The sequence below is a fragment of the Helianthus annuus genome, chromosome 9 (assembly GCF_002127325.2).
Source record: "Helianthus annuus cultivar XRQ/B chromosome 9, HanXRQr2.0-SUNRISE, whole genome shotgun sequence".
Classification (NCBI taxonomy): domain Eukaryota; kingdom Viridiplantae; phylum Streptophyta; class Magnoliopsida; order Asterales; family Asteraceae; genus Helianthus; species Helianthus annuus.
Window position 1 is genome coordinate 79,454,886 of NC_035441.2, and position 27,450 is coordinate 79,482,335.

Here is a 27,450-nt window from a genome sequence, read left to right on the forward strand (position 1 = left end):
ATCCGCATGAACTAAACTGCTGGTCCGCACGAACTGAACTGCCATCCGGACTGACAACCGCACGAACAGACCATCCGCACGAGCTGACAGTCCGCACGGATTGTCACTCGCACGAACTGTCACCCGGATGAGTGTCACTCGCACGGAATTCCATCCGGACGGACCAATTGTCACTCGCACGATTTGCCATCCGCACGAAATGTCTCTCGCATGATTTAATTGGTTTTGTTTGGGCCATGAATGATGTGTGCTTGCTTGTTAACTCTGTGTAACCCTACGTGCTATACGTGAATCGAACCTGACTTGTATAATACCATGATAGGACGTGATTGACCATTACTTGTTACCTGTTCACTTGTGTATCTGCCGAGCAACCCAAGGTGAGTTCACACAGCCAAGGCATGGGATTCCCGGGTTGGGAATTGGGTTGGATATGTTATTGTTAATAGAGTTACTCGTACTTGCACATTCTCCAGACTATAGACCATCGTCCTCAGGTTAGTCAGGACACGTTACGTAAAGCCTACGTAACCCAGTATTTGCCATTTGTCTCCCGGGTCGGGAGGACACGTTACGTAAAGCCTACGTAACCCAATACCATTCACTGGCTTCCAGATCGGAAGGCCACGCTGCGTAAAGCCTACGTAGCCCCCACGCGTACCACTGTCCTCGGGGAAGGGCACGTCACGTAAAGCCTACGTGACCCTGTACGTTTTCCTGTTCTCGTGAAAGAAGAACACATGGTCGGAAGTTAGTCTAGTAAGTACCGTTAATGAGAAGCCCTCATTAGCCAGGATAAACATGGGAAGTCCCCACCTTTAGTACACACTAGCATGGGAAGCCCCCACTAGCTATACTTATGCATGTTATGAACTTACTTTCTGTGAACTCGCTCAACTAGTTTGTTGATTATTTGCTGCATGCCTTGCAGGACCTTAGGTATACTTGGAGCTTGCACCAGAGGAGAGGCGGGTCGTTGTGGACAAGAACTCGTGAATGCTTATTAAACACTTTTACATTCACACATTGATACTTATGATTTGGGTTTTACATTTAATGCTTCCGCTACTTAAACAGTGTTTGGTTTTGAACATCAATTATGTCTTTGAATATTATTAAATGCTATGTTTGATATAATTGGTGGCTTGATCCTGGTCAGTCACGCCTCCAAGCGGTGGTACTCCGCGTGTGGGATTTTGGGGGTGTGACAGATTGGTATCAGAGCCATTGGTTATAGAGAACTTGGTTTTAATATGGGAAAAACATTTTTATTAAAACCGGACTATAACCAGAACAGTGCTCTCAACGATCCACAACGACGCTTCGCTCCACGTGCAAGACTCGACATTCTAGGTAATAAGGTTTATGTTTATTGCCTGTATGCTAGAATTTTTTTTAGAACTTTGCTCGCATTACGCTTAGATACACATGCTTTGATTTCATGAGGACACCTATATGCCTATACTTTTCTGTCATCACCCTATTCGCGAACCATTCTTACCTATGCTACTTGTTATAATGAAGATCATGTCTGGAAGAATCAACATGACACAAGCCCAGCTAGAGGCTCTCGTTCAAGCCCAAGTCATAGCGACACTTGCGGCTGCTCAAGCAGGTAGGATAACCTGTAGTCATAACTTACGCTAGGATCTTTAGATCCTACACTCCTAAACTAGCTCTTGTATTTAAACTTTGCCCTACTCGTATACAATAGGTCAACACGCGCAGCAGCCTGTCTGCACATTTAAGAATTTCATGGACTGTCGTCCAAACACCTTCAGCGGCACGGAAGGAGCAGTGGGACTACTCCACTGGTTCGAGAAGTTAGAATCAGTCTTTGAAATGTGCGAGTGCCCTGAAGCCCGCAAGGTCAAGTTTGCCACCGGCACTTTGGAGGGGATAGCATTGACTTGGTGGAACGCCCAAGTCCAGATCTTAGGGTTGGCAGCTGCTAACGCCACCCCATGGAACGACTTTAAGGAACTCATCAAGCGTGAGTATTGCACGCGGGAAGACATACACAAGCTGGAAGACGAGCTTTATAACTTGAAAATGGTTGGATCGGAAATCGAAGCGTATACCAAACGGTCCAATGAGCTGGCCGTTCTGTGTCCTACTATGGTGGACCCTCCATACAAGCGCATTGAGTTGTATCTCAAGGGATTGGCGCCAGAGATTCAGAGCCACGTGACGTCGGCTAACCTCGAAAACATCCAGGAAATCCAGCGCCTTGCTCATCGCATCACCGATCAGGCAGTGGATCAGAATAGACTGCCCAAGCGTGTTAATGCTACTGCTAACGTCACCACCTCAGTTACTCCTGCTACATCTGGTGACAGTAAAAGAAAATGGGATGGAGATTCTAGCAAAGGTTCAGCATCTGTTCAGCCACAAGCTCAGCAGCAGAAGATCGATCACTATCAGAGTCCCAGTCAGCAATCCTCTAGTGGTCACAGACAGAGGAGATATCAGGGTAGTCAACCCAGGTGCCACAACTGCAACAGGCATCACCACGGCCCGTGTAACAAGGGTCGTTGTCAAAGGTGCCTTAAGATGGGGCACGAGGCCAAAGACTGTAGGAGTCCACGGCCTGCGAATCAGAATCAGCAGCCTCAGCAACCAGCTCCACAGAACCAGCAGCAGCAGCAGCAGCCACAGCGTGGAAACCGGGGATGTTTCCAGTGTGGGGCTGAAGGTCACTTCAAACGCGATTGCCCTCAGTTGAACCAGAACCGCAACAACAACAACAACCAGGGCAACGGCAACAATAACGGCGGGAACAACAACAACAACAACGGCAATGAAGCTCGTGGTCGTGCTTTTGTGCTAGGTCGAGGCGATGCAGTGAACGATCCCAACGTTGTTATGGGTAAGTTTCTCCTCGACAATATTTACGTTACTGTTTTATTTGATTCGGGTGCGGATACAAGCTATATGTCTGTGAAAATGTGTCAACTACTAAAACGTGCACCAACACTTTTACCCACCAAACATGTAGTCGAGTTAGCTAACGGTAAAAGTCTAGAAGCCACGCACGTAGTTCAGGGTTGTACTCTTATCTTAGCTGGTCAAGCCTTCTCTATTGATCTCATTCCCATAGTTTTGGGTAGCTTCGACGTCGTGATTGGGATGGATTGGTTATCTCAACACCAGGCAGAAATTTTATGCTGCGAAAAGGTTATTCGCATTCCTCGTTTGGGTCAGGAACCTCTAGAAGTTCAAGGCGACAAGAGTGGTGCAGTGGTTGGCATCATCTCTTTCTTGAAGGCTCAGAAATGCTTACATAAGGGTCACACAGCCATTTTGGCTCTTGTTTCAGATGCTTCAACAAAGGAAAAGAAATTGGAGGATATTCCAGTTGTACGTGATTACCCTCAGGTGTTTCCTGAAGACTTACCTGGCTTACCGCCTCACCGTCAGGTCGAATTTCAGATCGAGCTCGCTCCAGGAGCAGCACCCATAGCTCGCGCACCATATCGTCTAGCTCCATCGGAATTGGAGGAACTGTCAAAGCAACTGCAGGAACTCTTGGAAAAGGGTTTCATACGACCAAGCTCTTCGCCTTGGGGAGCTCCAGTACTCTTTGTGAAGAAGAAAGACGGTACGTTCAGGATGTGCATCGACTACCGTGAACTCAACAAGGTGACGGTGAAGAACCGTTATCCTCTTCCACGCATCGACGACTTATTCGACCAGTTGCAAGGGTCGTGTTACTACTCGAAGATAGACTTGAGGTCGGGGTACCATCAGTTGAGAGTCCGGGATGAGGACGTCTCCAAGACAGCCTTCAGAACTCGTTACGGTCACTACGAGTTTCTCGTCATGCCATTCGGGTTGACAAACGCGCCTGCTATATTTATGGATCTTATGAACAGGGTCTGCAAACCCTATCTTGACAAGTTCGTCATAGTATTCATCGACGACATCCTGATTTACTCCAAGAGTCAGGAGGAACATGAGCAGCATCTTCGTCTTATTTTGGAACTCCTTCGGAAGGAACAGCTGTACGCCAAACTTTCTAAATGCGACTTCTGGCTTCGTGAAGTCCACTTCTTAGGCCACGTAGTGAACAAGGATGGGATCCATGTTGATCCATCCAAGGTAGATTCGATCAGGAACTGGCCTGCACCGCGTACACCGACAGAGATACGCCAATTCTTGGGTCTGGCAGGTTACTACAGACGGTTTATCAAGGATTTCTCGAAGATTGCTCAGCCACTTACGTTACTGACACAGAAGGGTGTTACCTATCGCTGGGGAGAGCCCCAGGAGACCGCTTTTCAGCACCTAAAGGATAGACTTTGCAGTGCACCTATCCTCTCATTGCCAGAGGGCACAGACGACTTCGTGGTTTATTGTGATGCATCCATTCGGGGACTTGGATGTGTGTTAATGCAGCGCGACAAGGTTATCGCTTACGCCTCTCGTCAACTCAAGATTCATGAACGGAACTACACGACGCACGATTTAGAGCTGGGAGCTGTTGTATTCGCGCTTAAAATATGGCGACACTACCTGTACGGTACCAGGTGCACGATTTACACCGATCACAGGAGTCTCGAGCATATTCTTAAGCAGAAGGATTTGAATATGCGTCAACGACGATGGGTCGAATTACTCAACGACTACGAATGTGCTATCAAGTACCATCCAGGCAAAGCCAATGTTGTGGCTGACGCCCTCAGTCGGAAAGACACTCTACCACGGCGCGTGCGAGCGCTACAGCTTACGATTCAGTCTAGCCTTCCAGCACAGATACGAGATGCCCAGATAGAGGCATTGAAGCCCGAAAATGTCAAGGCTGAAGCCTTACGCGGCTCACGACAACAGATGGAACAGAAGGCAGACGGCGCCTACTATGTGACGGGGCGTATTTGGGTCCCACTTTATGGCGGTCTACGCGAACTTGTAATGGATGAAGCTCACAAGTCTCGCTATTCGGTACATCCAGGGTCGGATAAAATGTACCATGACATTAGCACTACTTATTGGTGGCCTAGTATGAAGGCCCACATCGCTACGTACGTTGGAAAATGCTTGACCTGTGCGAGAGTCAAGGTCGAATATCAGAAACCAGCTGGTCTACTTCAGCAGCCTAAGATACCGCAATGGAAATGGGAAGAAATTTCCATGGATTTTGTCACAAGCTTACCTAGATCCCAGCGTGGGAACGATACGATATGGGTAATAGTTGATCGACTCACCAAGTCTGCACACTTCCTACCTATAAAGGAAACAGATAAGTTCTCCACACTCGCAGACGTTTACCTTAAGGAAGTTGTTTCGAGGCACGGAGTGCCCACATCTATCATTTCGGATCGCGATGCACGATTCACGTCAGAACTATGGCAAGCGATGCACAAATCTTTCGGCTCACGGTTAGACATGAGCACAGCATATCATCCTCAGACGGATGGGCAGTCTGAGCGAACGATCCAAACTCTCGAAGACATGCTTCGGGCATGCGTTATCGATTTCGGCAACGGCTGGGAAAAGCATCTCCCTTTGGTGGAGTTCTCGTATAATAATAGCTATCACACCAGCATTCAAGCCGCTCCATTCGAGGCATTGTACGGGCGTAAATGCCGGTCACCACTCTGCTGGGCAGAGGTGGGAGATAGTCAGATCACGGGTCCAGAGATTGTTGTGGACGCCACAGAAAAGATAGCACAGATACGACAACGCATGGCGGCAGCACGCGACCGTCAGAAAGCCTACGCGGACAAGCGTAGAAAGCCATTGGAATTTGAGGTCGGGGACCGAGTTTTATTGAAAGTCTCACCCTGGAAGGGTGTGGTACGTTTTGGCAAACGGGGCAAACTAAATCCGCGGTATGTCGGACCCTTTGAAATCATAGAAAAGATTGGCAAGGTAGCCTACAAGTTGAACCTACCAGCTGAACTCGGGGCAGTTCACAATGTCTTTCACGTATCGAACTTAAAGAAGTGCCTATCAGATGAAAATCTCATCATTCCTTTTAAGGAACTCACTATCGACGAGCGGTTGCAGTTCGTTGAGGAACCAGTGGAAATCACGGACCGGGATGTGAAGGTCCTCAAACACAAGAGAATCCCTCTTGTCCGAGTTCGTTGGAACTCCAAACGTGGCCCAGAGTACACCTGGGAACGCGAAGACAGGATGACAGAAAAGTACCCCCAGTTATTCGGGAACAAGGCAACCACTACTGAGGCTGAAGCTACTACTTCGGAATTTCGGGACGAAATTCCAGATCAACGGGGGGAGGATGTGACACCCCAGGAAAATCTGTGAACAATACAGTTTATCTAGCTTCCTCAGTGAGTGCATACCAAATTTCGGGACGAAATTTCCAATTAGTTGGGGATAATGTGACAACTCGGACTTTAGACCTACTTCGTACATGTTATGATTACGAGATTTGATTTAAATAAATGATATGTCATTATGTGCTACGTGTATTGTGTATTAAATGTGGTTGTTGTTAATAAAAATTGGATCGCACAACACACTCGGCCCAAGGGCAGCCCAAGCGGATGGGCCGGCCCACTCCCATACGCGCACAAAATTAAACACCTTAGGGACTTGATTGTTTCTCATTGTTACAAAATATCTTAACACACACTAAACCCTAGCTAATCTCTCCCTCACGCACAACCGGACGGCATAAGCAAGAATCGGATCATCTCTTGTAATCGGTTAGTGTTTAATTGTGTTTTTGATTGATTGCTTGATTTCATGAACGATTAGGGATGTTGGTTTAGTTGATCGATCGGCCGGACATGTTTGATTGAGTTTTGAAATCGGCCGAATGTGTTTGTTTGCATGATGATCTAGGATTCTGAATTAATGTGATTAATCTTGTCATCTTTAACCGATAGAATGTGTTAGAACCGGATACCATTTGCATGATAATCGGATAGTTACTAATCGGCCACCATGTCACGTAATTGGATTTATTGTTGATCGGCCGAATAGGGTTTGTAACCGGCCGAACATTGTTTGTTAATCGCTTGATCATCGTTAGATCTGTGAATAGGAATCGGATATGCTCATGTAATCGGATGGTTAACTTGGTTAATTGGTTGGTGAATGGGCTAGATTGTTGATAGCCGGTTTTGTGTTCATGACTTGTTCAATTAGGGTTCTTGATAAACATGTGAATTTTGCTGGTTTGATCTTGTTGGTGTTAGCTAAATGGTTGGAATTTTGTTAATCGATAAAACGATAAGTATGGAAACCATTAATTAGTTGTAGCCGATTATATGAAACTGATCGCATAAAGTATGCTATTCACACGAGTCCCGATCCGGACGAACTGACCTATCACACGAATTCCGATCCGGACGAACTGTCAATCCGGACGGATTGCAAACCGGACGAATTGTCCATCCGCATGAACTAAACTGCTGGTCCGCACGAACTGAACTGCCATCCGGACTGACAACCGCACGAACAGACCATCCGCACGAGCTGACAGTCCGCACGGATTGTCACTCGCACGAACTGTCACCCGGATGAGTGTCACTCGCACGGAATTCCATCCGGACGGACCAATTGTCACTCGCACGATTTGCCATCCGCACGAAATGTCTCTCGCATGATTTAATTGGTTTTGTTTGGGCCATGAATGATGTGTGCTTGCTTGTTAACTCTGTGTAACCCTACGTGCTATACGTGAATCGAACCTGACTTGTATAATACCATGATAGGACGTGATTGACCATTACTTGTTACCTGTTCACTTGTGTATCTGCCGAGCAACCCAAGGTGAGTTCACACAGCCAAGGCATGGGATTCCCGGGTTGGGAATTGGGTTGGATATGTTATTGTTAATAGAGTTACTCGTACTTGCACATTCTCAAGACTATAGACCATCGTCCTCAGGTTAGTCAGGACACGTTACGTAAAGCCTACGTAACCCAGTATTTGCCATTTGTCTCCCGGGTCGGGAGGACACGTTACGTAAAGCCTACGTAACCCAATACCATTCACTGGCTTCCAGATCGGAAGGCCACGCTGCGTAAAGCCTACGTAGCCCCCACGCGTACCACTGTCCTCGGGGAAGGGCACGTCACGTAAAGCCTACGTGACCCTGTACGTTTTCCTGTTCTCGTGAAAGAAGAACACATGGTCGGAAGTTAGTCTAGTAAGTACCGTTAATGAGAAGCCCTCATTAGCCAGGATAAACATGGGAAGTCCCCACCTTTAGTACACACTAGCATGGGAAGCCCCCACTAGCTATACTTATGCATGTTATGAACTTACTTTCTGTGAACTCGCTCAACTAGTTTGTTGATTATTTGCTGCATGCCTTGCAGGACCTTAGGTATACTTGGAGCTTGCACCAGAGGAGAGGCGGGTCGTTGTGGACAAGAACTCGTGAATGCTTATTAAACACTTTTACATTCACACATTGATACTTATGATTTGGGTTTTACATTTAATGCTTCCGCTACTTAAACAGTGTTTGGTTTTGAACATCAATTATGTCTTTGAATATTATTAAATGCTATGTTTGATATAATTGGTGGCTTGATCCTGGTCAGTCACGCCTCCAAGCGGTGGTACTCCGCGTGTGGGATTTTGGGGGTGTGACACCTATTTTTCATAAAACCTATGTACTCGCCGGCATTTTTATGCTGACGTATTTTCACATGTGTTTCAGGTACAATAGTTGATGATATTTGATGATGATATTGATGCATGCTCACATACGATTGGACGAGACCTTAGTGACAATAAAAGATGCAAGACTAGTTAATTTTTGTTATGTTTCTTTATTGTTAAGACATTGTAACTCATTTAATTCAATAAAACGAAATTTGTTTAATCCATGGTTGTGAAACAATGATTCTGTTACAACACTCCCCGACGTTTCCGCCACGTTTTGTTGTTTTACGTGGTCGGGGTGTGACAAACAATAATGCTCCATGCAACTTTAAAAGTTTCAATTCGGCTAAACCACTCAAGTTTAGTGGTTCTGTGTGACAACTGTGTTCTGTAATCGATGTACAATGTAAAACAATGTTAATTATCAATAAAACAATGTGCTTTGGTGTTATTATATGTGTTTTGGTGTTATTATGTGTGTATTTGTGTTTTATGATTTTACGATTTGATTCGATTCCGATTTCAAGCTTTAAATCGTTTTCTGGAAGGTTATACGCAAACTGGTGCGTAAACGCAGTCAGTTTAACGCGACAAACACTCAGGAATAGTGACGTAGGCTTAACATACCTTAAATAACCTTCACATAACTTAGAAATAAGTTTTGGATGGTTTGGTGTGTTGAAAACAAGTTTGTTCGATCTCAGGGACTATTTGTGTCAGACTGTGAAACTATGCCGATTTGTATAGTAACGAACATTCTGGAACTTGATCATAAGTTAAACATACCTTAAATATCTTTTACATAGCTTAGAAATAGGCTTGGAGGGGTTCGGTATGCTAAAACAAACTTTATTGATCAATGTGGACTAAAAGCGTCAAAAAGTGCATAAGTTTGCATTTTCGCGCATATCTTACGTTCTGAATATATCCGGACATCCAAAAATTTAAGTAATCATTAAAATATTTTATTTTAGTGATTGGCATGATAAAATTCCATTCGTCGCTTAATTTGGATCGTTTTTGCGTTCGTTACGACTTCCGTAGTAATTAACCGAATAACGCAACCGTACGACCAAACAAACCAACATCCGAGATGTTTTTGAGCATATTTTAAGTTCCCTATACTTTAACATCATTTTTTGAGCCTTGAAATGAGGTTAACGAGGCTTAAACATGTCAAAAATGCATCAAATGCAAGTTTCTCAAGTGCAGGGACCAAAATGCAAATCTGCCAAACATTACTAGGCGGGCCGTGTAAGATGAGAAGCAATCTTACGCGGGGCGCGACAGCCTGCCAGAGAGAAACATTGAACTTGGTCCATTTTTAAGGTTTTGATGGTTTTAAACCCCTGATTTGGCATACTTTGGGCTAGTATTTGTTAGTTTAACATGTTCCCATGGTTTTGAAAACCATGTGCCCAAGTGGAGGGCCAAGATCGAAGCACGAAATGCGAGGAACGATCCTAACGGTTTACTAAAATCTATATAAACGCACCATTTCATTTCATTTCTGCACACCTTGATCTGAATTGCTCTAAGTTGGAGTCTAAGAACTTCATACCCGAGTAATTTGATCAAGTTCTTCCTAGCTTGGACCCTTTGTAAGCATTCTTTCGTTCTTTTATGCGTTTTAAGCACGAAAGTCAAACAGTGTTTGACTTTTTTCTTTGACCAGGTTATGGTCAACACGAAGTTCGTTGAACTTCGCAACGTGAGCGTAATCACGATTGTTATAGTCCCGTGTGACTATACCTACTGATTACCACGTTGACTAGGCGTAGTGACGAGTCGTAGTTTCGGTCAAAATGCGTATTCATGCGTATTTTGTAACCAAACTACTCTTGGGTATCAAAACATTTTGTTTTGATATCAAAACCTGTTTTCTAACTTAACTAAACATGTTTTAACATGTTTAGCTCGTCACTTTTACTCTTGTGCTTGTTTAGAGTCGTAAGTCAAGCGGTCTAAACCACTGCTTAGACTTTCGAACTCGACCCGTTTGGTCGATCTTTAGGTTCCGACCAAGCATGTTTAGTGACCATAGTTGTATAGGGAATAACCTTCCGAGGTTATACCTTATGGTCACTTAGTTTAAGTAATTGTATGATAGGTAGCTTACATGCCTTAGGTAAATGACCAAAATACCCTTTTCATGCATAATTGAATTTTAAGCATATGTAACCTAACTTTTGTCACCTAAACTGATTATGCAACATATTTAAACATGTTTAGGCATATAATACTTGTCATAGGACCAGTTAGACGTCTCGAACGCGCATTTGCGCGAACGACGTGTAACACCCCAGCCGAAGACGGAAACGTTGGGGCGCCACGTATGATAGGATGCTCAAAGACACATGGCACTAATTAAAGTTCAAATATAATATTAAGTCAATTTCATGTTTAACAACCAAATCAAACAAACAACAAAACACATTATCCAAAACAAAACATAATAATCGTTTTAAAGTTTAACTAATGCAAAAGTTCCATGATCCTAAGTGATAGAAAGCTTGCAAATCATCATCAATTGTTACCACCTGAAACATATGTGAGAAAAAAAAACATGGGTCAGCTAAAAGCCGGCGAGCAACATAGGTTTTATAGTAAATCAGGTAACAAAATATTTTATTTACAATTCATATGGCACAAGTAGAACACTAAGCATATTGCATTTAACGAGTATGGGTCACGAGTGGCACATTCAAACCTAAGCTGACATGTAACGGATTCTATCATCCTCCACTTCCCAAAAAGCAAAATAAGCAAAATGTGTAAAATAAGCAAAACCAAATGGAAGTGGAGATGGGTCGTCACACCTATAGCGCTATAATATACTACCGGACGGTTTGGCCGAAATTAATGAATGCACACGTTGAAGTAAACCAACAAGTTTCATACAAAGCAAATAGTGATCAGATACGCCATAAAAAATAATGAATTGTATAACGTTTAAGCAAAATTTAGTTCATCATATGTATCATTCCAAAAAGAGGTAAAAAGGGAACTATGTACTCACCTTAGGGTGCAAGCAAAACCAAACAAACTGCAAGTATGTAAGGGGGTTGGGAGAAATCACAAACACTACCCTATCAAATAAATGATAAAGTTTAGTCTGAAACAAACCTAAGTTGATGTCTAAAGCATGCTAGGATCATAGGGATTAGGGACTGCTACGACCAATTTGGGAATACTAGAAGTTTTAAGGAAAAATATTTTAAATTGTTAAATAAAAAAAATGAAAATTGATTATAAGTGTTAGTAATTATTTATTTAAGGTAATTAAATAAAAAAGAATAAACATAACAAAAAGAACCGAACATTAACAAACTATGTTTTATTCTAGGTAAACGAATATACAGTTAACTTGTTCTTAACTGTTCAAATGAGGAAAATAATCAAATTTACAAATTAATTATTAATTAATTTTTTTATACACATCCGAAAACTTAACCCAAGGAGGAATAGTCCATTTAGTTTATAACAAAAATTAGTTGTGGAGTATTTGAGGAGTTAAAAATATATGTGTAATGATAAGTTTTCTAGCCTTCATATAGCATCGGCCTTTTTATTAATTCAACGAACTATTCTTAATCTAGTTTATTTATTGATTTAGAAGGAAAGTAAATTAATAATTTATTAGTTTGTGAAATTTAACAAACTGGTCTCATAACCGAAATAAACCAGATTGTCCCCATAGTAAGTTTCATGTTTTTAGTTGTTCAAGATTTAAAATCAAAACTCAAAACTGGTGTATTGGTAGAGAAATCAAATAATGAAACATTTAAATAATCTATCTTTAATATATAATTGAATGTATTTATCTCAGGAACATATATAAATATGATACTATCTGAAAGACAAAAGATTATGTAATCTAGAAGCACTATAATTATCAACTGGAAGTTTATGAAAAGTTCAAATAGAATAACAGTAGACAACCTAAATCCCAAATTAGCATAGCCATTCAAGTCCCACTTCCTCTAATCCACACTAACAGGTATGATGTTATTGTTTTTTGCAAAATAACTTGGGGCTTTTGACCCTTGAACAAAACGAAAAGATTAGGAGAAAAATGCTTACTGGTTGCAAACAAAGCCTAGCTTCAATGGTGGCCAGTGAAAACTAGAATACCCCGGCGAGTTACAAAAAACCGACGAACAGTAGCAGCACCTCCATGCGTTTTGGAGTGAATTTTATGACGGCGTAAGCGCACAAGGGTTTGATTTGTATCGATATTTATAACCAACTTGGTAGAAAATATGACGGATTCACAGAAACGATTCGATTTATACGGTTTCCAAATAAACGCCAATTTGGTCCGATAATACAGGATTCGGTTGGAGCTTTCAAGTGCAAATGGTTCGCAATGATGTCCAAATTCATGATTTAACAAAAGGGAAACACAATTACGAGATTGATTAGAAGATTTTACGATTTCGAAAGGATCCGGCGAGATTTACGTAAACAGTTTAGAGGACAAGATACATATTCAAAATTTTCGGAATTTACACAACAGGTCCCTTGATTTATTAAAGTTTACAATTTAATATTGATTTTGTTTTACTAACACATAATAATAATAAAAAAAGACACTAAGTACCCTTGAAGTTTATAAGATACATATCTTTTAAGTAACATGATTTATATCATAAGTCTTATAATTATAAAATTTAATTTACTAAAACTTTATATTTTAAACTTTAAATTTTACGTATCTTTTTATATTTATTTTTAATGATTAAAAATCATTAATAATTTTTATATTTTTCAATAATAGAACTTGTATCCAATTCAATGAATATATAGTCCATTTTTTCCCTAGAATTCTGAAACTTAGGATTTTTGAGAAACCATGAAAATAAACAATAGGAATGGAAGTTTAAGAATAGAAATAATCACTTGTCTAATCGGTTAAAATGAAATTACATTGCAAAAGAAAATATTATTTATAAAAAAAACATTGAAATTTCTGGGTGGTTACAGTCTCCCCTACTTTTGGAAATTTCGTCCCGAAATTTAGGCGAAGGATCCTTCGGCGAAGAGATGAGGGTATTTGGCTTTCATTTGGTCCTCACGTTCCCAAGTAAATTCTGGGCCACGTTTGGATTCCCAACGAACCTTGACGATTGGAATACGGCTTCGCTTGAGTTTCTTCACGTCACGGTCCACGATTTCCATTGGTTTCTCGATGAAATGCATTGTCTCGTCAATGCGAATGTCTTTGAGAGGAATGTGGAGGTTTTCATCCGCTAGGCATCTCTTCAAATTAGAAACATGAAATGTAGGATGAATGTTGCTAAGCTCAGGAGGTAGATCAAGCTTGTAGGCTACCTTTCCAATCTTCTCGGTGATTTTGAAAGGACCCACATAGCGAGGAGCTAGTTTCCCCTTCTTCCCAAATCGAACAACTCCCTTCCAAGGGGATACCTTAAGAAGAACTAGATCACCAATTTGGAATTCCAGGGGTTTGCGTCGTTTATCAGCGTAACTCTTTTGACGACTTCTAGCCACAAGAAGGTTATCACGAATTTTCAAGATCTTATCTGTCGTCTCTTGTATTAGTTCAGGACCAGTGATTTGAGCTTCCCCAACCTCGTTCCAACAAATGGGAGAACGCCATTTCCGACCATATAGCGCTTCAAAAGGAGCCATGTTGATACTAGCATGGTAACTATTGTTGTACGAGAACTCAATCAAAGGTAGATGAGAATCCCAACTGCCACCAAAGTCGATAACACAAGCTCGCAGCATGTCCTCAAGGGTTTGGATGGTCCTTTCAGATTGACCATCAGTTTGAGGATGATAAGCAGTGCTAATGTTAAGCTGGGTTCCCAAATTAGATTGCATGGTCTTCCAAAAACGAGAAGTGAAACGACCATCACGATCAGAAATAATGTTCAAGGCACACCATGACGAGATACGATCTCGTCAAGGTAGATCTTAGCAAGTGTTGAAGCAGAAAAATCTTCACGAATAGGTAAGAAATGCGCAGACTTTGTCAAACAGTCAATGATTACCCAAATGCTATCATGACCTTCGGAAGTGCGTGGCAATTTCGTGACGAGATCCATGGCTATGCTCTCCCACTTCCACACTGGAATTTCTGGTTGTTCAAGCAAACCAGAAGGGCGTTGATGTTCAGGTTTAACCTTTAGGCATGTAAGGCATTTGGCTACATAAAGAGCAACATCCTTCTTCATACCAGGCCACCAATAAAGATTTCTAAGATCCATATACATTTTATCTGCACCAGGATGGACCGAATAACGAGACTTGTGGGCCTCGTTCATCAAGAAAGTACGAAGGTCATCATGTTTTGGAACCCACAAACGATTCATGAAATAGAGTAACCCATCTTCTTTAGTCTCAAGTTGAAGTTCAAAATTATGAGGCATTTCCTTAAGCATGTTGCCTTGGGTCTGTTGGGCTTGGAGAATACGAGCCTGAAAATCAGTTTGGATTCGAACACAATGAAGCTTGACGTGTTCCTTACGACTAAGAGCATCGGCCACAACATTCGCTTTACCAGGATGGTAACGAATCTCGCAGTCGTAGTCATTTAGAAGTTCGACCCAACGTCGTTGCCTCATGTTTAGTTCTTTCTGATTGAAAATGTGTTGGAGACTCTTATGATCAGTGTAAATCACACATTTAGTCCCATAAAGGTAGTGTCTCCAAATCTTGAGAGCAAAAATGACAGCACCCAACTCAAGATCATGAGTTGTGTAATTCTTTTCATAGATTTTGAGTTGCCTTGAAGCATAAGCTATAACTTTGCCCCGTTGCATAAGGACACAACCAAGGCCAAGATTAGAAGCATCACAATAAACAACAAAGTCATCATTGCCATCTGGTAGAGTCAGGATAGGAGCATCACAAAGTTTCTGCTTCAGGATTTGGAATGCTTCTTCTTGTTTGGGTCCCCATTCAAAAGGCTTTCCCTTATGAGTCAATAAGGTGAGGGGAACCGCAATCTTGGAGAAATAAGTAGCACCTTGGAAGTCGAAAAGATTATCAATACGAGGCAAAGGATATCGATTCTTAATAGTGAGTTTATTCAACTCACGATAATAGATGCACATACGAAGAGTCCCATCTTTTTTCTTGACAAATAAGACAGGAGCTCCCCATGGAGAAAAACTTGGACGAATAAATCCCTTGTCAGAAAGTTCTTGAAGTTGACTGGCTAGTTCTTGCATTTCAGAGGGTGCATGACGATAAGGAGACTTGGCAATAGGGTTAGCACCAGGAACAAGGTCAATGCGAAACTCAACTTGACGTGTGGGAGGTAGGCCTGGTAGATCTTCTGGGAAAACTTCAGGAAAATCACGAATAATAGGAATATCTTGAATACTCTTACTCTGGTCCTTCTTTTCTACAACGTGGGCCAAGAAAGCCACATATTTCTTGCGTAGATATTTCTGGGCTTGAGTACAAGTCATGAGTTTAAGCCCATTAGAAGGCTTCTCCCCATAGATTTCTAAGATGTCGCTAGATGGGAGAGGGATGCGAATAAACTTATCGAAACACACAACTTTAGCATGATGTTTGGCAAGCCAGTCCATGCCTACTATGATATCAAAGCTCCCAAGTTGCATAGGAGTGAGGTCAATAGGGAAAACATGATCATTGAGCTCGAGTTTACAATTACAGATAACATAGTCAAGCATAAAAGGGTTACCATTAGCTACTTCTACTGTAAAAGGCTTCCCTAGTTTAGTTCGTGGCATAGCAAGTAGAGGTTCAAACTTAAGGGACACAAAACTTTTATCAGCACCAGTATCAAATAACACAGAAGCATAATGGTTGTTAACGAGGAACGTACCGTTCACCACATCATTAATAGCACGCGCCTCATTAGCATTTATGTTGAACGCGCGCCCACGGGCTGGTTGAGCATTTGCAAGCTTGGGGCATTCGCGTTTAAAATGGTTAGGATCACCGCAGGTAAAGCAAGTTCCAATAGGGTAACGTGGTGGTGCAACATTTTGAGCAGGAGGAGGAGCAGCAACAACTTGGTTCTGGGGAGGAACGATGCGGCAAGTGGTAGCTAAATGACCCAACCGCCCACAGCTAGTGCACTGCTTACAAGGAACACGGGCTAGATGATGATAGCTGCAACGGTTGCACAAGGGCGAACCTCCAACATATTGCCTTTTGTTGGGTTGTGGGGCTGCTTGGTTAACTTGGGTCGGAACAACAACTGCATAATTCTTCGAAGCCTTTCGCTTTTTAGAACTACTTGATGAGGAAGCTCCAATCTTGACGTCCTTAGCAGTCTCGGTAGTAACCTTAGCAGGTTCCTTCCTCCCCCCCCCTACGAAATAAGTTTCCCTTCTTAACATGAGAATCCGTCAGGGTCGCAGCTAGCTCAATTGCCTCCCTGACTGTAGCGGGCTTGCTACCAGTGACAACATCTTGGATTAGTGAGGGCAGACCCTCGATATATTTTTCGATGGCACGATCTAAAGGTTGAACCATAGTTGGGCAAAGAAGGCTCAATTCCTCATACCGGTTGGTATAAGCACGATTCACACCACTGTCTTGTGTGAGCTCATAAAATTCAGTTTCAAGGGCCCTCATTTCATTTCGTGGGCAGAATTCCCTCCGCATAAGATCTCTAAGTTCCTCCCAAGTTAAAGCCATAGCCACATTCGCACCAATATCTCTCATGACCCCATTCCACCATGTGAGTGCCCTCTTCTGAAAGATACTTGAGGCAAACTCCACCTTGCGATTGTTGGGACACTGACAATGGCGGAAGGTGCTTTCAATGCCTCAAACCACTGTAGGAGCCCTGTGGCTCCTTCAGACCCAGAGTACTTGATGGGGTTACAAGAATTGAACTGCTTGAATGAGCAAGGGGCAGGTGCGTTCACGTTGTTGTTATTGTTGTTGCCTGCGTTGGCCTGATTGAGCTGGGCTACAAGTGTTGGGAGTATTGCAGCCATTTGTTGGGTAATCATGGCAGCAAGTTCGGGGTTTTGCGCATTGTTCTGGTTATCGCGACGAGGAGGCATCCTATAAGAACAAGGGAAAACATATAAGTTCACAAGGATAAGAGAGATTGTTTTGAAAATTAAAAACTCTTTATGTAAAACAATGAGAGCATGAAGAAATAAACATAAAGATAGAAATCATTTACTCATTTAAATAAACGAATAAACGAGATCATCGACTAATCAAAGTATTTGGGTTCTCATAACATTTTGGGAAGACATGCTTTAGCCTATAAGTGGACACTCACCCCAAGAGTTCCCAGGTAAGCACAACTGGTTCCTCGGAAGATTGGAATTTATACGAAGTGCTTGCCTAGACAGAAAACTTAGAGTACAGGCGTCCACCCTTCCAGATTGCACGTGTTCTTAATTGTTATTCAAACCCAAGACTTTGATGAGATTATGAAAACATTTAAGGCTTAAAGCCTAATAATTTAAATCATCTAAGGATAGATGATGATTAAGTGTAATATAGAGAATAAAGAATCTAAGGCAAGGGTGAGGATAGGGATAAAGAAAGGGATAAGGAAGATCACACATTAAGGCACATGTAGGTGTCCTAGGAGGGTTATAGTCTAGGTCAAAAGTAATCTAATAACCTAATTCCCTATAACCATGGCTCTGATACCAATCTGTAACACCCCAACCGAAGACGGAAACGTTGGGGCGCCACGTATGATAGGATGCTCAAAGACACATGGCACTAATTAAAGTTCAAATATAATATTAAGTCAATTTCATGTTTAACAACCAAATCAAACAAACAACAAAACACATTATCCAAAACAAAACATAATAATCGTTTTAAAGTTTAACTAAGGCAAAAGTTCCATGATCCTAAGTGATAGAAAGCTTGCAAATCATCATCAATTGTTACCACCTGAAACATATGTGAGAAAAAAAACATGGGTCAGCTAAAAGCCGGCGAGCAACATAGGTTTTATAGTAAATCATGTAACAAAATATTTTATTTACAATTCATATGGCACAAGTAGAACACTAAGCATATTGCATTTAACGAGTATGGGTCACGAGTGGCACATTCAAACCTAAGCTGACATGTTTAATGGATTCTATCATCCTCCACTTCCCAAAAAGAAAAATAAGCAAAATGTGTAAAATAAGCAAAACCAAATGGAAGTGGAGATGTTTAATGGATTCTATCATCGTCACACCTATTGCGCTATCAGATACTACCGGACGGTTTGGCCGAAATTAATGAATGCACACGTTGAAGTAAACCAACAAGTTTCATACAAAGCAAATAGTGATCAGATACACCATAAAAAAATAATGAATTGTATAACGTTTAAGCAAAATTTAGTTCATCATATGTATCATCCCAAAAAGAGGTAAAAAGGGAACTATGTACTCACCTTAGAGTGCAAGCAAAATCAAACAAACTGCAAGTATGTAAGGGGGTTGGGAGAAATCACAAACGCTACCCTATCAATTAAATGATAAAGTTTAGTTGGAAACAAACCTAAGTTGATGTCTAAAGCATGCTAGAATCATAGGGATTAGGGACTGCTACGACCAATTTGGGAATACTAGAAGTTTTAAGTAAAAATATTTTAAATTGTTAAATAAAAAAAATGAAAATTGATTATAAGTGTTAGTAATTATTTATTTAAGGTAATTAAATAAAAAAGAATAAACATAACAAAAAGAACCGAACATTAACAAACTATGTTTTATTCTAGGTAAAAGAATATACAGTTAACTTGTTCTTTACTGTTCAAATGAGGAAAATAATCAAATTTACAAATTAATTATTAATTAATTTTTTTATACACATCCGAAAACTTAACCCAAGGGGGAATAGTCCATTTAGTTTATAACAAAAATTAGTTGTGGAGTATTTGAGGAGTTAAAAATATATGTGTAATGATAAGTTTTCTAGCCTTCATATAGCATCGGCCTTTTTATTAATTCAACGAACTATTCTTAATCTAGTTTATTTATTGATTTAGAAGGAAAGTAAATTAATAATTTATTAGTTTGTGAAATTTAACAAACTGGTCTCATAACCGAAATAAACCAGATTGCCACCATAGTAAGTTTCATGTTTTTAGTTGTTCAAGATTTAAAATCAAAACTCAAAACTGGTGTATTGGTAGTGAAATCAAATAATGAAACATTTAAATAATCTATCTTTAATATATAATTGAATGTATTTATCTCAGGAACATATATAAGTATTTTTTTTGGGTAAAGGGTTACCCCGGTGATTCTATTAAAACAATCCCAATAAAGTACAAGTAGTGATGGTGAGTTCCACACTAATTCATATATAGGACATGCCCCGTATATGTAAACAAAAAAAAACCAAGATATCTAAGACAACCCATAACCTAGCCTACATTACATCATGAAAATAAAGTAGGCAAAAACCAAACACGAAACCGATAACGACTCAACCTCCATCATCAAAGATGAAATTGCCACAAATCAGCAAACCCTTGACTCGACTCACTATATATCTAGCCATTGGAACCCTTTGTGGATGAGTTGCTTGCCCGAGCTCTAGACGATGACGGATGTGTTCCCGAAGTCATAAATTCATTAGTTTCATTGTAGACTTCCTCAACCTCATCCTCATCTGACTCTTGCTTGTCATTAACCTGCTTGGCCTTCTTCTCTATACGACCCACTGTGCTACCCCCCTTACCACCATCATCATCCTTAAGGACATCAAAAGGGTTTGACGTTGATACCTGATTGTTCATCGGCTTCTTCAATGACGAAATTGGTTTAGGGTTTACAACTGGTCTGTACACTACCTTAGGCTTCTGATTCTTAATATGAAGACCTTGGTTAGTAGCTTTCTTCTTCTTTGCACCCACAACCTGAAAATCATGATTTGTTGTTTTACGTGGTCGGGGTGTGACAAAAGAGTTGGTATCAGAGCCAATGGTTATAGGGAATTAGGTTATTAGTAATGCTTTGACCTAGACTATAACTTTCTAGGACCCTAACACAAGTTTACTTGTGTTTAGATTTTTAAAACAAAACCGTCACCTATCCTTAGGTGATAACCACAATGAGAACACAAATTTCGAATCCGCTTTGAAAACTAACCATTTCTTCGTGAATGATTTGTTATAAGGTTTTGAACCCTCTAAGTTTTCAAAATCTCGTCAAAGTTTGGGTCTAAATAGTGTGAACACGTGCAAACTGGAAGGGTGAATGCCTGTACCCTGAGTTTTCTGTCTAAGGCTAGAGTGTTCGTACAAATCCACATAATCGGACCAGTCACTCTTACCTGGGAACTCTTGGGGTGAGTGTTCACTTATAGGCGAGCATGTCTTCGCGATACATTATTTTGACCCATTTAGTTTGATTAGTCACTGCGTGTCGTTTGTTTGTTCGAGGTAACAAACAAATGGTCGCATTCCTTGTGTTTTGTCGATGTTTTCAATACCTCTTTTGTTTTTCCCAATTGTCGATCTCACTTGTTTCTCATGTCTCCTTTTTCTTTTTAGACAATGCCTCCTCGACATGATGCACAACCTGTAACTAATGAGGAAGTCGCAACCCTTGTCGCTCAGCAAATGGCTGCAGTGCTTCCGGGCATAGTAACCCAGATCCATCGGTTATACAACAACAGTAATAACAATAATGCACAGTGTAATTTCAAAACTTTCAATTCTGCTAAGCCGGTTGAAGTTTTCTGGGTCTCAAGGAGCAACTGCGCTCCTGCAATGGTTCGAAAGTTTGGAAAGCACGTTCAGACATGTGCAATGTCCGAATGAGCATAAGGTTGAATTTGCATCCAGTGTGTTCGAGAAGCGTGCTCTTACATGGTGGAACGGTGTTATGCGTGATAGGGGTGCCGATGTGGCTATGGCACAAACGTGGGAAGAGCTTCGAGCTCTTATGATGAGAGAGTTCTGTCCCCGTCACGAGATTCGAGCTTTGGAGCGAGAATTTGACAGTCTGAAACAAGATGGGGGAGAACACCGTGCGTATACGGATCGTTTAGAGGAGCTCAGTTTGTTGTGTCCTACTATGGTTACCCCGTTGGAAAAGGCGATAGAGAGGTATATTGATGGTTTGCCCAATTCTGTGCTAGATATTGTGACTGGCAGTAATCCTACTACTGGTCGTCAAGCAATCGAGTTGTCTGCTACTCTGACCGAGTCTCAGGTCAGAAAGGGGAAATTGACCCGTAAGGGTGACAAGAAGAATTCAGCTGATTCTGCACAGGAAAAGGGTATAAGAAGAAGGGAGAGTCTTCTAAGAAGTCAAGGAAGCGCAAGGCTTCCCAGAATTTCGCTGTTACCGCTCAGAACCCTCAGAGCCCACCAGCACTACCTCCTACGAAGAAATAGTATGCTAGTACCACACCTCACTGTACAAGGTGCAATCGTCATCATGTTGCACAACAAGCTTGTAAACAGTGCACAACATGTGGTAAACTTGGGCATCTGGCCAACATCTGTCGTTTGGGTCAGAATCAAGCTGTTCAGAACGAGGCCCAGTTCAGGGGAATGCTGCTAGATTCCCACCTGGTTCATGTTTCAATTGTGGAGAGTTTGGTCATTTCCGCAACAACTGCCCGAGGCTGGTGAATGCTAATCCGAATGTCAATGGGAATCCCGCTCGGGGACGAGCGTACAACTTGAATGCAAACGAGGCGAGGGCTGATGAGGCTGTCAATGGTTTGTTCCTTGTTAACAACCGACCTGCATCTGTCCTTTTTGATTCTGGTGCCGATAGAAGTTTTGTTTCGTTATCTTTTGAGCCTTTGCTTGCAATACCTAGAACTAAACTGAGGAAACCCTTATCTGTCGAAGTTGCTACTGGTAAACCTCTTGTACTCGATTCTGTTATTTGTGATTGTCAGTTGAACCTCGATAACCATCTTTTTTCTATTGACCTCACACCGATGCAACTTGGGAGTTTCGATATTATCGTGGGGATGGATTGGTTAACCAAACATCATGCTGAGGTGGTTTGTTTCGATAAGATTGTTCGTATTCCTCTTTCGTCTGGCGATGTTCTGGAAGTTCGTGGCGAGAAACCATCTGGTGGTTTGAAACTCATGTCATGTATGGAAGCCCAAAGTTATCTACGAAAAGGATATGTCGCTTTTCTAGCACATGTCACCGAGGAGAGAGGCAAGAGCAAGAGTATTCAGGATATTCCAATTGTTCAGGATTATCCAGAGGTCTTTCCTGATGAACTGTCTGGTTTGCCTCCAGTTCGTCAAGTCGAGTTTCATATTGATCTTATACCCAATGCCAACCCGATTGCGAAGGCACCTTATCGTCTTGCACCGTCTGAGATGTAAGAATTATCGAAACAGCTTCAAGAGTTATATGATAAAGGATTCATCCGTCCAAGTTATTCACCTTGGGGTGCTCCTGTCCTCTTTGTGAAAAAAAAAGATAGATATTTTCGAATGTGTATCGATTATCATGAGCTTAACAAGCTTACCATCAAGAATCGATATCCCCTACCTCGAATTGATGATCTCTTTGATCAGTTGCAAGGTGCTACCTGTTTTTCCAAGATAGATCTGCGTTCTGGGTATCATCAACTTCGTGTTCTCGAAGAAGATATTCCCAAAACTGCTTTCCGCATAAGATATGGGCACTATGAGTTCACAGTCATGCCTTTTGGTCTGACGAATGCCCCATCTATCTTCATGGACTTAATGAATAGGTCTGTAAACCTTATTTAGACAAGTTCATCATCATGTTCATCGACGATATTCTTGTTTATTCGAAGTCTCGAGCCGATCACGAGCAACACCTTCGTTTGACACTAGAACTCCTGAAGAAGGAACAACTTTTTGCTAAATTCTCCAAGTGTGAATTTTGGCTTAAAGAAGTTTAGTTTTTAGCCTAGGCGATTTTCGATTATGCATGTCTCCCAAGATTTTTCGTGATTGAACGTATAACATTCTGTGATTGGAGGGGATTATCAATCAGCTATAACGAACTAGTTAGCATTCTTTTTGAATGTATAACAGTCTGTGATTAGTGATTGTTGATCGCTTCTATAACGAAATCGTTAGCGTTCTTGAGTCGATCTTTCTAGGGTTTCCTTGGATTTCTGTTTCGCTGCCTGATTTTCCATGTTCTTTTGATCGATTGTCCATGGGATAAGGTGCTAGTTTTAGGGTTTCTTTTCTGGTTGTTCGAGTTTCTTGGTGCCGCTGGGTTTTTTATTAGGGTTTTTGCATGGTTGTCTTCTTTTTTGCTTAAGTGAGAGTTGTTTTTTCGTCTGCATGGAGGACCGTATGTTTTCTGCTGAAGTTGATAAGGGAGATCGGGGTAAACCTAGCCTGTTTTCTAGGGGTATCGCTGGTCGTGTTGTCAATATTGATGGCAACCCGTTGTTGCCGCGCCGTGGTACTCATTGACGAACTAACTAAGATTACTACTCCGGTTAATTCTGATCAGAGCCGTCCGGAATGTGAGTCTTCGGGGAGTGGTAAAGTTGATAATGATGGAGGTTTGGATGCCAACAATGATATTGGTAATACATCTAAACCTAAATCATATGCTGAGTCGCTTTCTGCTAGCAAGTCCACCAAGTTGAATTTTAGATCTCTTGTTAGTGAACAAGCTCATGATGGGTGTGATGTTGTACTTCCAAAAGATTCAGTTCGTTTGGTTCAGGATAAATTGGCAAACACCTTGTATGGCTACTTTCTTGGTGATCGGGTTGCTTTTCCTGTCGTGGATTACTTTGTGCGTAATAACTGGAAAAAGTATGGTGTTCAAAAGGCTATGATGAATGATAACGGGTTTTTCTTCTTCAAGTTCTCCGATGAAGCAGGTATGATGAATGTCTTAAAAGATGGCCCTTGGATTATTAGGTCACAACCTTTTTTCCTTAATATTTGGAGCCCGACTACTAAATTGGAAAAGAAGGGTGTTAAGAATGTGCAAGTATGGGTTAAAATTCATGATGTCCCGATTGCGGCTTATACGGAGGACGGCCTTAGTATGATTGCTACTACTATTGGAGTGCCGAAAGCACTGGATTCGTATACCTCATCGATGTGCATGGATATGTGGGGCCGTAGCAGTTATGCTAGAGCTTTAATAGAGATTTCGGCTGATAAGAAGTTAAGAGAGAAGATCACATTAACTATTCCTGAACCTGAGGGGGAGGGGTTCATTAAGGAAACTATGTCTGTCGAATTCGAGTGGGTTCCTCTGCGGTGTGGTCTTTGTTGTGTTTTTGGCCATTCTGATGACTCTTGCCCGCATCACCCGAAAGTTCAATCTGTTGCTCGTAATAATTCGAGGGCTGGTAAGAAGCCAGTGGTCGACGATGATGGTTATACAGGTGTTCATGGCAAGAAAGTTGCGAGAAAAGCTGCTTTTCCTATTAACAAGCCCAAGCCTAAGTTCGAGTATAGGCCTGTGGTTTCTAATAAGTCTCAAGATGGAGCTAGTGGGTCGTCTGCGTCTGCATCCAGGTTTCAATCTACTAATCCTTTTGATGCCCTTAATGATCCAAATGTTGCTGAGGTGGATGGAAACAAGTCCGGGGAGGGACGCGGTGGAGATGGGGAAGATGAGGTGGAGGAGGTGTTTAATGAAGCCGATGGTTACGGGATGGATGCGTTTTTAAATCAGGGTACCGTTAAAAAAGATAAAAAAAAAGGGGCAAGCACTCCTTCCTCGATAGTTATTAATGGTTAATTTGGCTTCTTGGAATATTAGGGGTTTGAACCGCCCCATTAAGCAAGCGGAGGTTCGTCAGGCCATTAAAGAGTTTAAGTTAAGTTTTTGTGCGATTCTGGAGTCTCACGTTGAGCTGAATAATCTTCCTCATATTTGCAAGTCGGTTTTTCGGTCTTGGCATTGGGCGTCAAATGGTGATCGTTGTGATAAAGGAACCCGAATTATTGTTGGCTGGAACCCAGGTATTTTTGATGTTATGGTTCTTTCTATTTCGGATCAGGTGATGCATTTCCAGCTGAATTTTCAACAAGAGAAAAAATGGTGTTTTGTTCAATTATCTATGCCGCGAATTATTATGTTACGCGTAGGGATTTATGGAAACATCTTACTTTGCATAAGGTGTTTGTTCGTGATGCTCCATGGATCATGCTTGGAGATTTTAACTCGGCTCTTAACTTGGAAGACAAATCTATGGGGTGTTCATCGATCTCGGCTAGCATGCGGGAATTTCAAGCTTGTGTTGATGATATTGAGATGATTGATTTAAATCGCTCGGGTAATCATTTCACTTGGAGTCAGAAGCCGAAAAAGGGGATTGGTTTGTTGAAAAAAATTGATAGGGTTATGGGGAATTCGCAGTTTATAGCTCAGTTTCCTAATGCGGTGGCTATCTTTTACCCGGCTCGTTTGTCGGACCATTGCCCGTGTGTTCTGAAAGTGCCAGAAGAGGGGAAAGTTAAACATAGGTCTTTCAAGTTCGCCAATTTTCTTATTCATAAGCCGGATTTTTCAGTCATTGTTAAGAGAACTTGGGATACAAGTATTAGAGGGGTGCCGTAGTTTTCGGTGGTTAAGAAGCTTCATTTGGTAAAGTCTCCGCTTAGAGTTCTTCTCTTTCAGCAAGGGAATCTGCACAAGAAAGTTCATGATCTGAGGGCAAAGCTTGACGACGTTCAGCAAAACGTTGATATTGATCCGTCTTCTTTGTCGTTGCGAGAGGAAGAGGCTAGTACCCGGCGTGTCTATCAAGAAGCCCTTCTAGACGAGGAGAGATTTTTGAAGCAAAAGTCCAAAGTGGACTGGTTGGCGGCCGGGGATTGTAATTCGGCATTTTTTCATTCGGTTCTTAAAAATAAAATTCATTATAATCATATTGATGTTATTCAGGATACTAGCGGGAAGGTATATGAAGGTACTGCGGTTCAGGAAGCGTTCGTTAATCACTATCAAAATTTTTTGGGCTGCCCGGGAGACACGTCTTCGTGTCCGTCCCCTGAGTTATTTTCTACTACCTTGGATGTTGATGTTGCGGCGCATATGGCTAGACCGGTTACAGTCGAAGAGGTCAAGCAGGCTATGTTTTCCATTGGTTCAGATAAAGCTCCAGGGCCCCGATGGTTTTACTGCTGGATTTTTTAAAGGTGCATGGCATATTGTGGGTAGTGAAGTGGCAGAGGCTGTTATCGATTTTTTTAATTCTGGGAAACTTCTTCGGGAGTTAAACCATACTCTTATCGTGCTCATTCCTAAGTCCCCATCCCCATTTATGGTGACGGACTATCGTCCGATTGCCTGTTGCAATGTGTTGTACAAATGCATTAGCAAGATTGTGGCCGATAGAGTTAAAGCGGGTTTGAACGATATTGTTAGCATCAACCAGTCAGCTTTTGTTCCAGGTAGAAAAATCCCCGATAACATTTTGTTAACGCAGGAACTGATGCATAATTATCATCGTAAATTCGGGCCTCCTAAATGTGCTTTTAAAGTTGATATTTAGAAGGCTTATGACACGGTTGATTGGAAGTTTCTCAACGATGTTTTGATTGGATTCGGGTTTCACCAAAAGATGGTTCATTGGATCATGTTATGTGTTTCCACTACTACGTATTCGGTTTGTGTTAATGGGGAAGTTCATGGTTACTTTAAGGGTAATCGGGGTCTTCGACAAGGTGATCCGGTCTCTCCTTATTTGTTCACGTTGGTAATGGAAGTGCTCACGGCGATCCTTCAACATTCGGTAAGGATTGACTCTTCATTCAAATTCCACAATAAGTGTGAGCGTCAGCGTATTATTAATCTTTGTTTCGCGGACGATTTGTTTATTTTCGCGAAAGGTGAAATTGCTTCAGCCAGATGCATTATGAAGTCCCTTGATTCGTTTTCGAAAATGTCTGGTTTGTTGCCTAATGTGCAAAAAAGTACTGTGTTCT

At 41.6% G+C, this 27,450-nt stretch overlaps 1 protein-coding gene across 1 annotated transcript; it reads left to right on the forward strand.

Moving 5' to 3' along the window:
- The first annotated feature begins 23,926 nt into the window (after nt 1–23,926).
- LOC110875957 lies at nt 23,927–27,017 on the forward strand. Its single transcript, XM_022124146.1, has 5 exons — nt 23,927–25,179; nt 25,280–25,520; nt 25,640–26,032; nt 26,141–26,322; nt 26,408–27,017. Exons 1-5 carry the CDS (start codon nt 23,927–23,929, stop codon nt 27,015–27,017), a joined length of 2,679 nt encoding a protein of 892 aa, XP_021979838.1.
- The last annotated feature ends 433 nt before the right edge of the window (nt 27,018–27,450 follow it).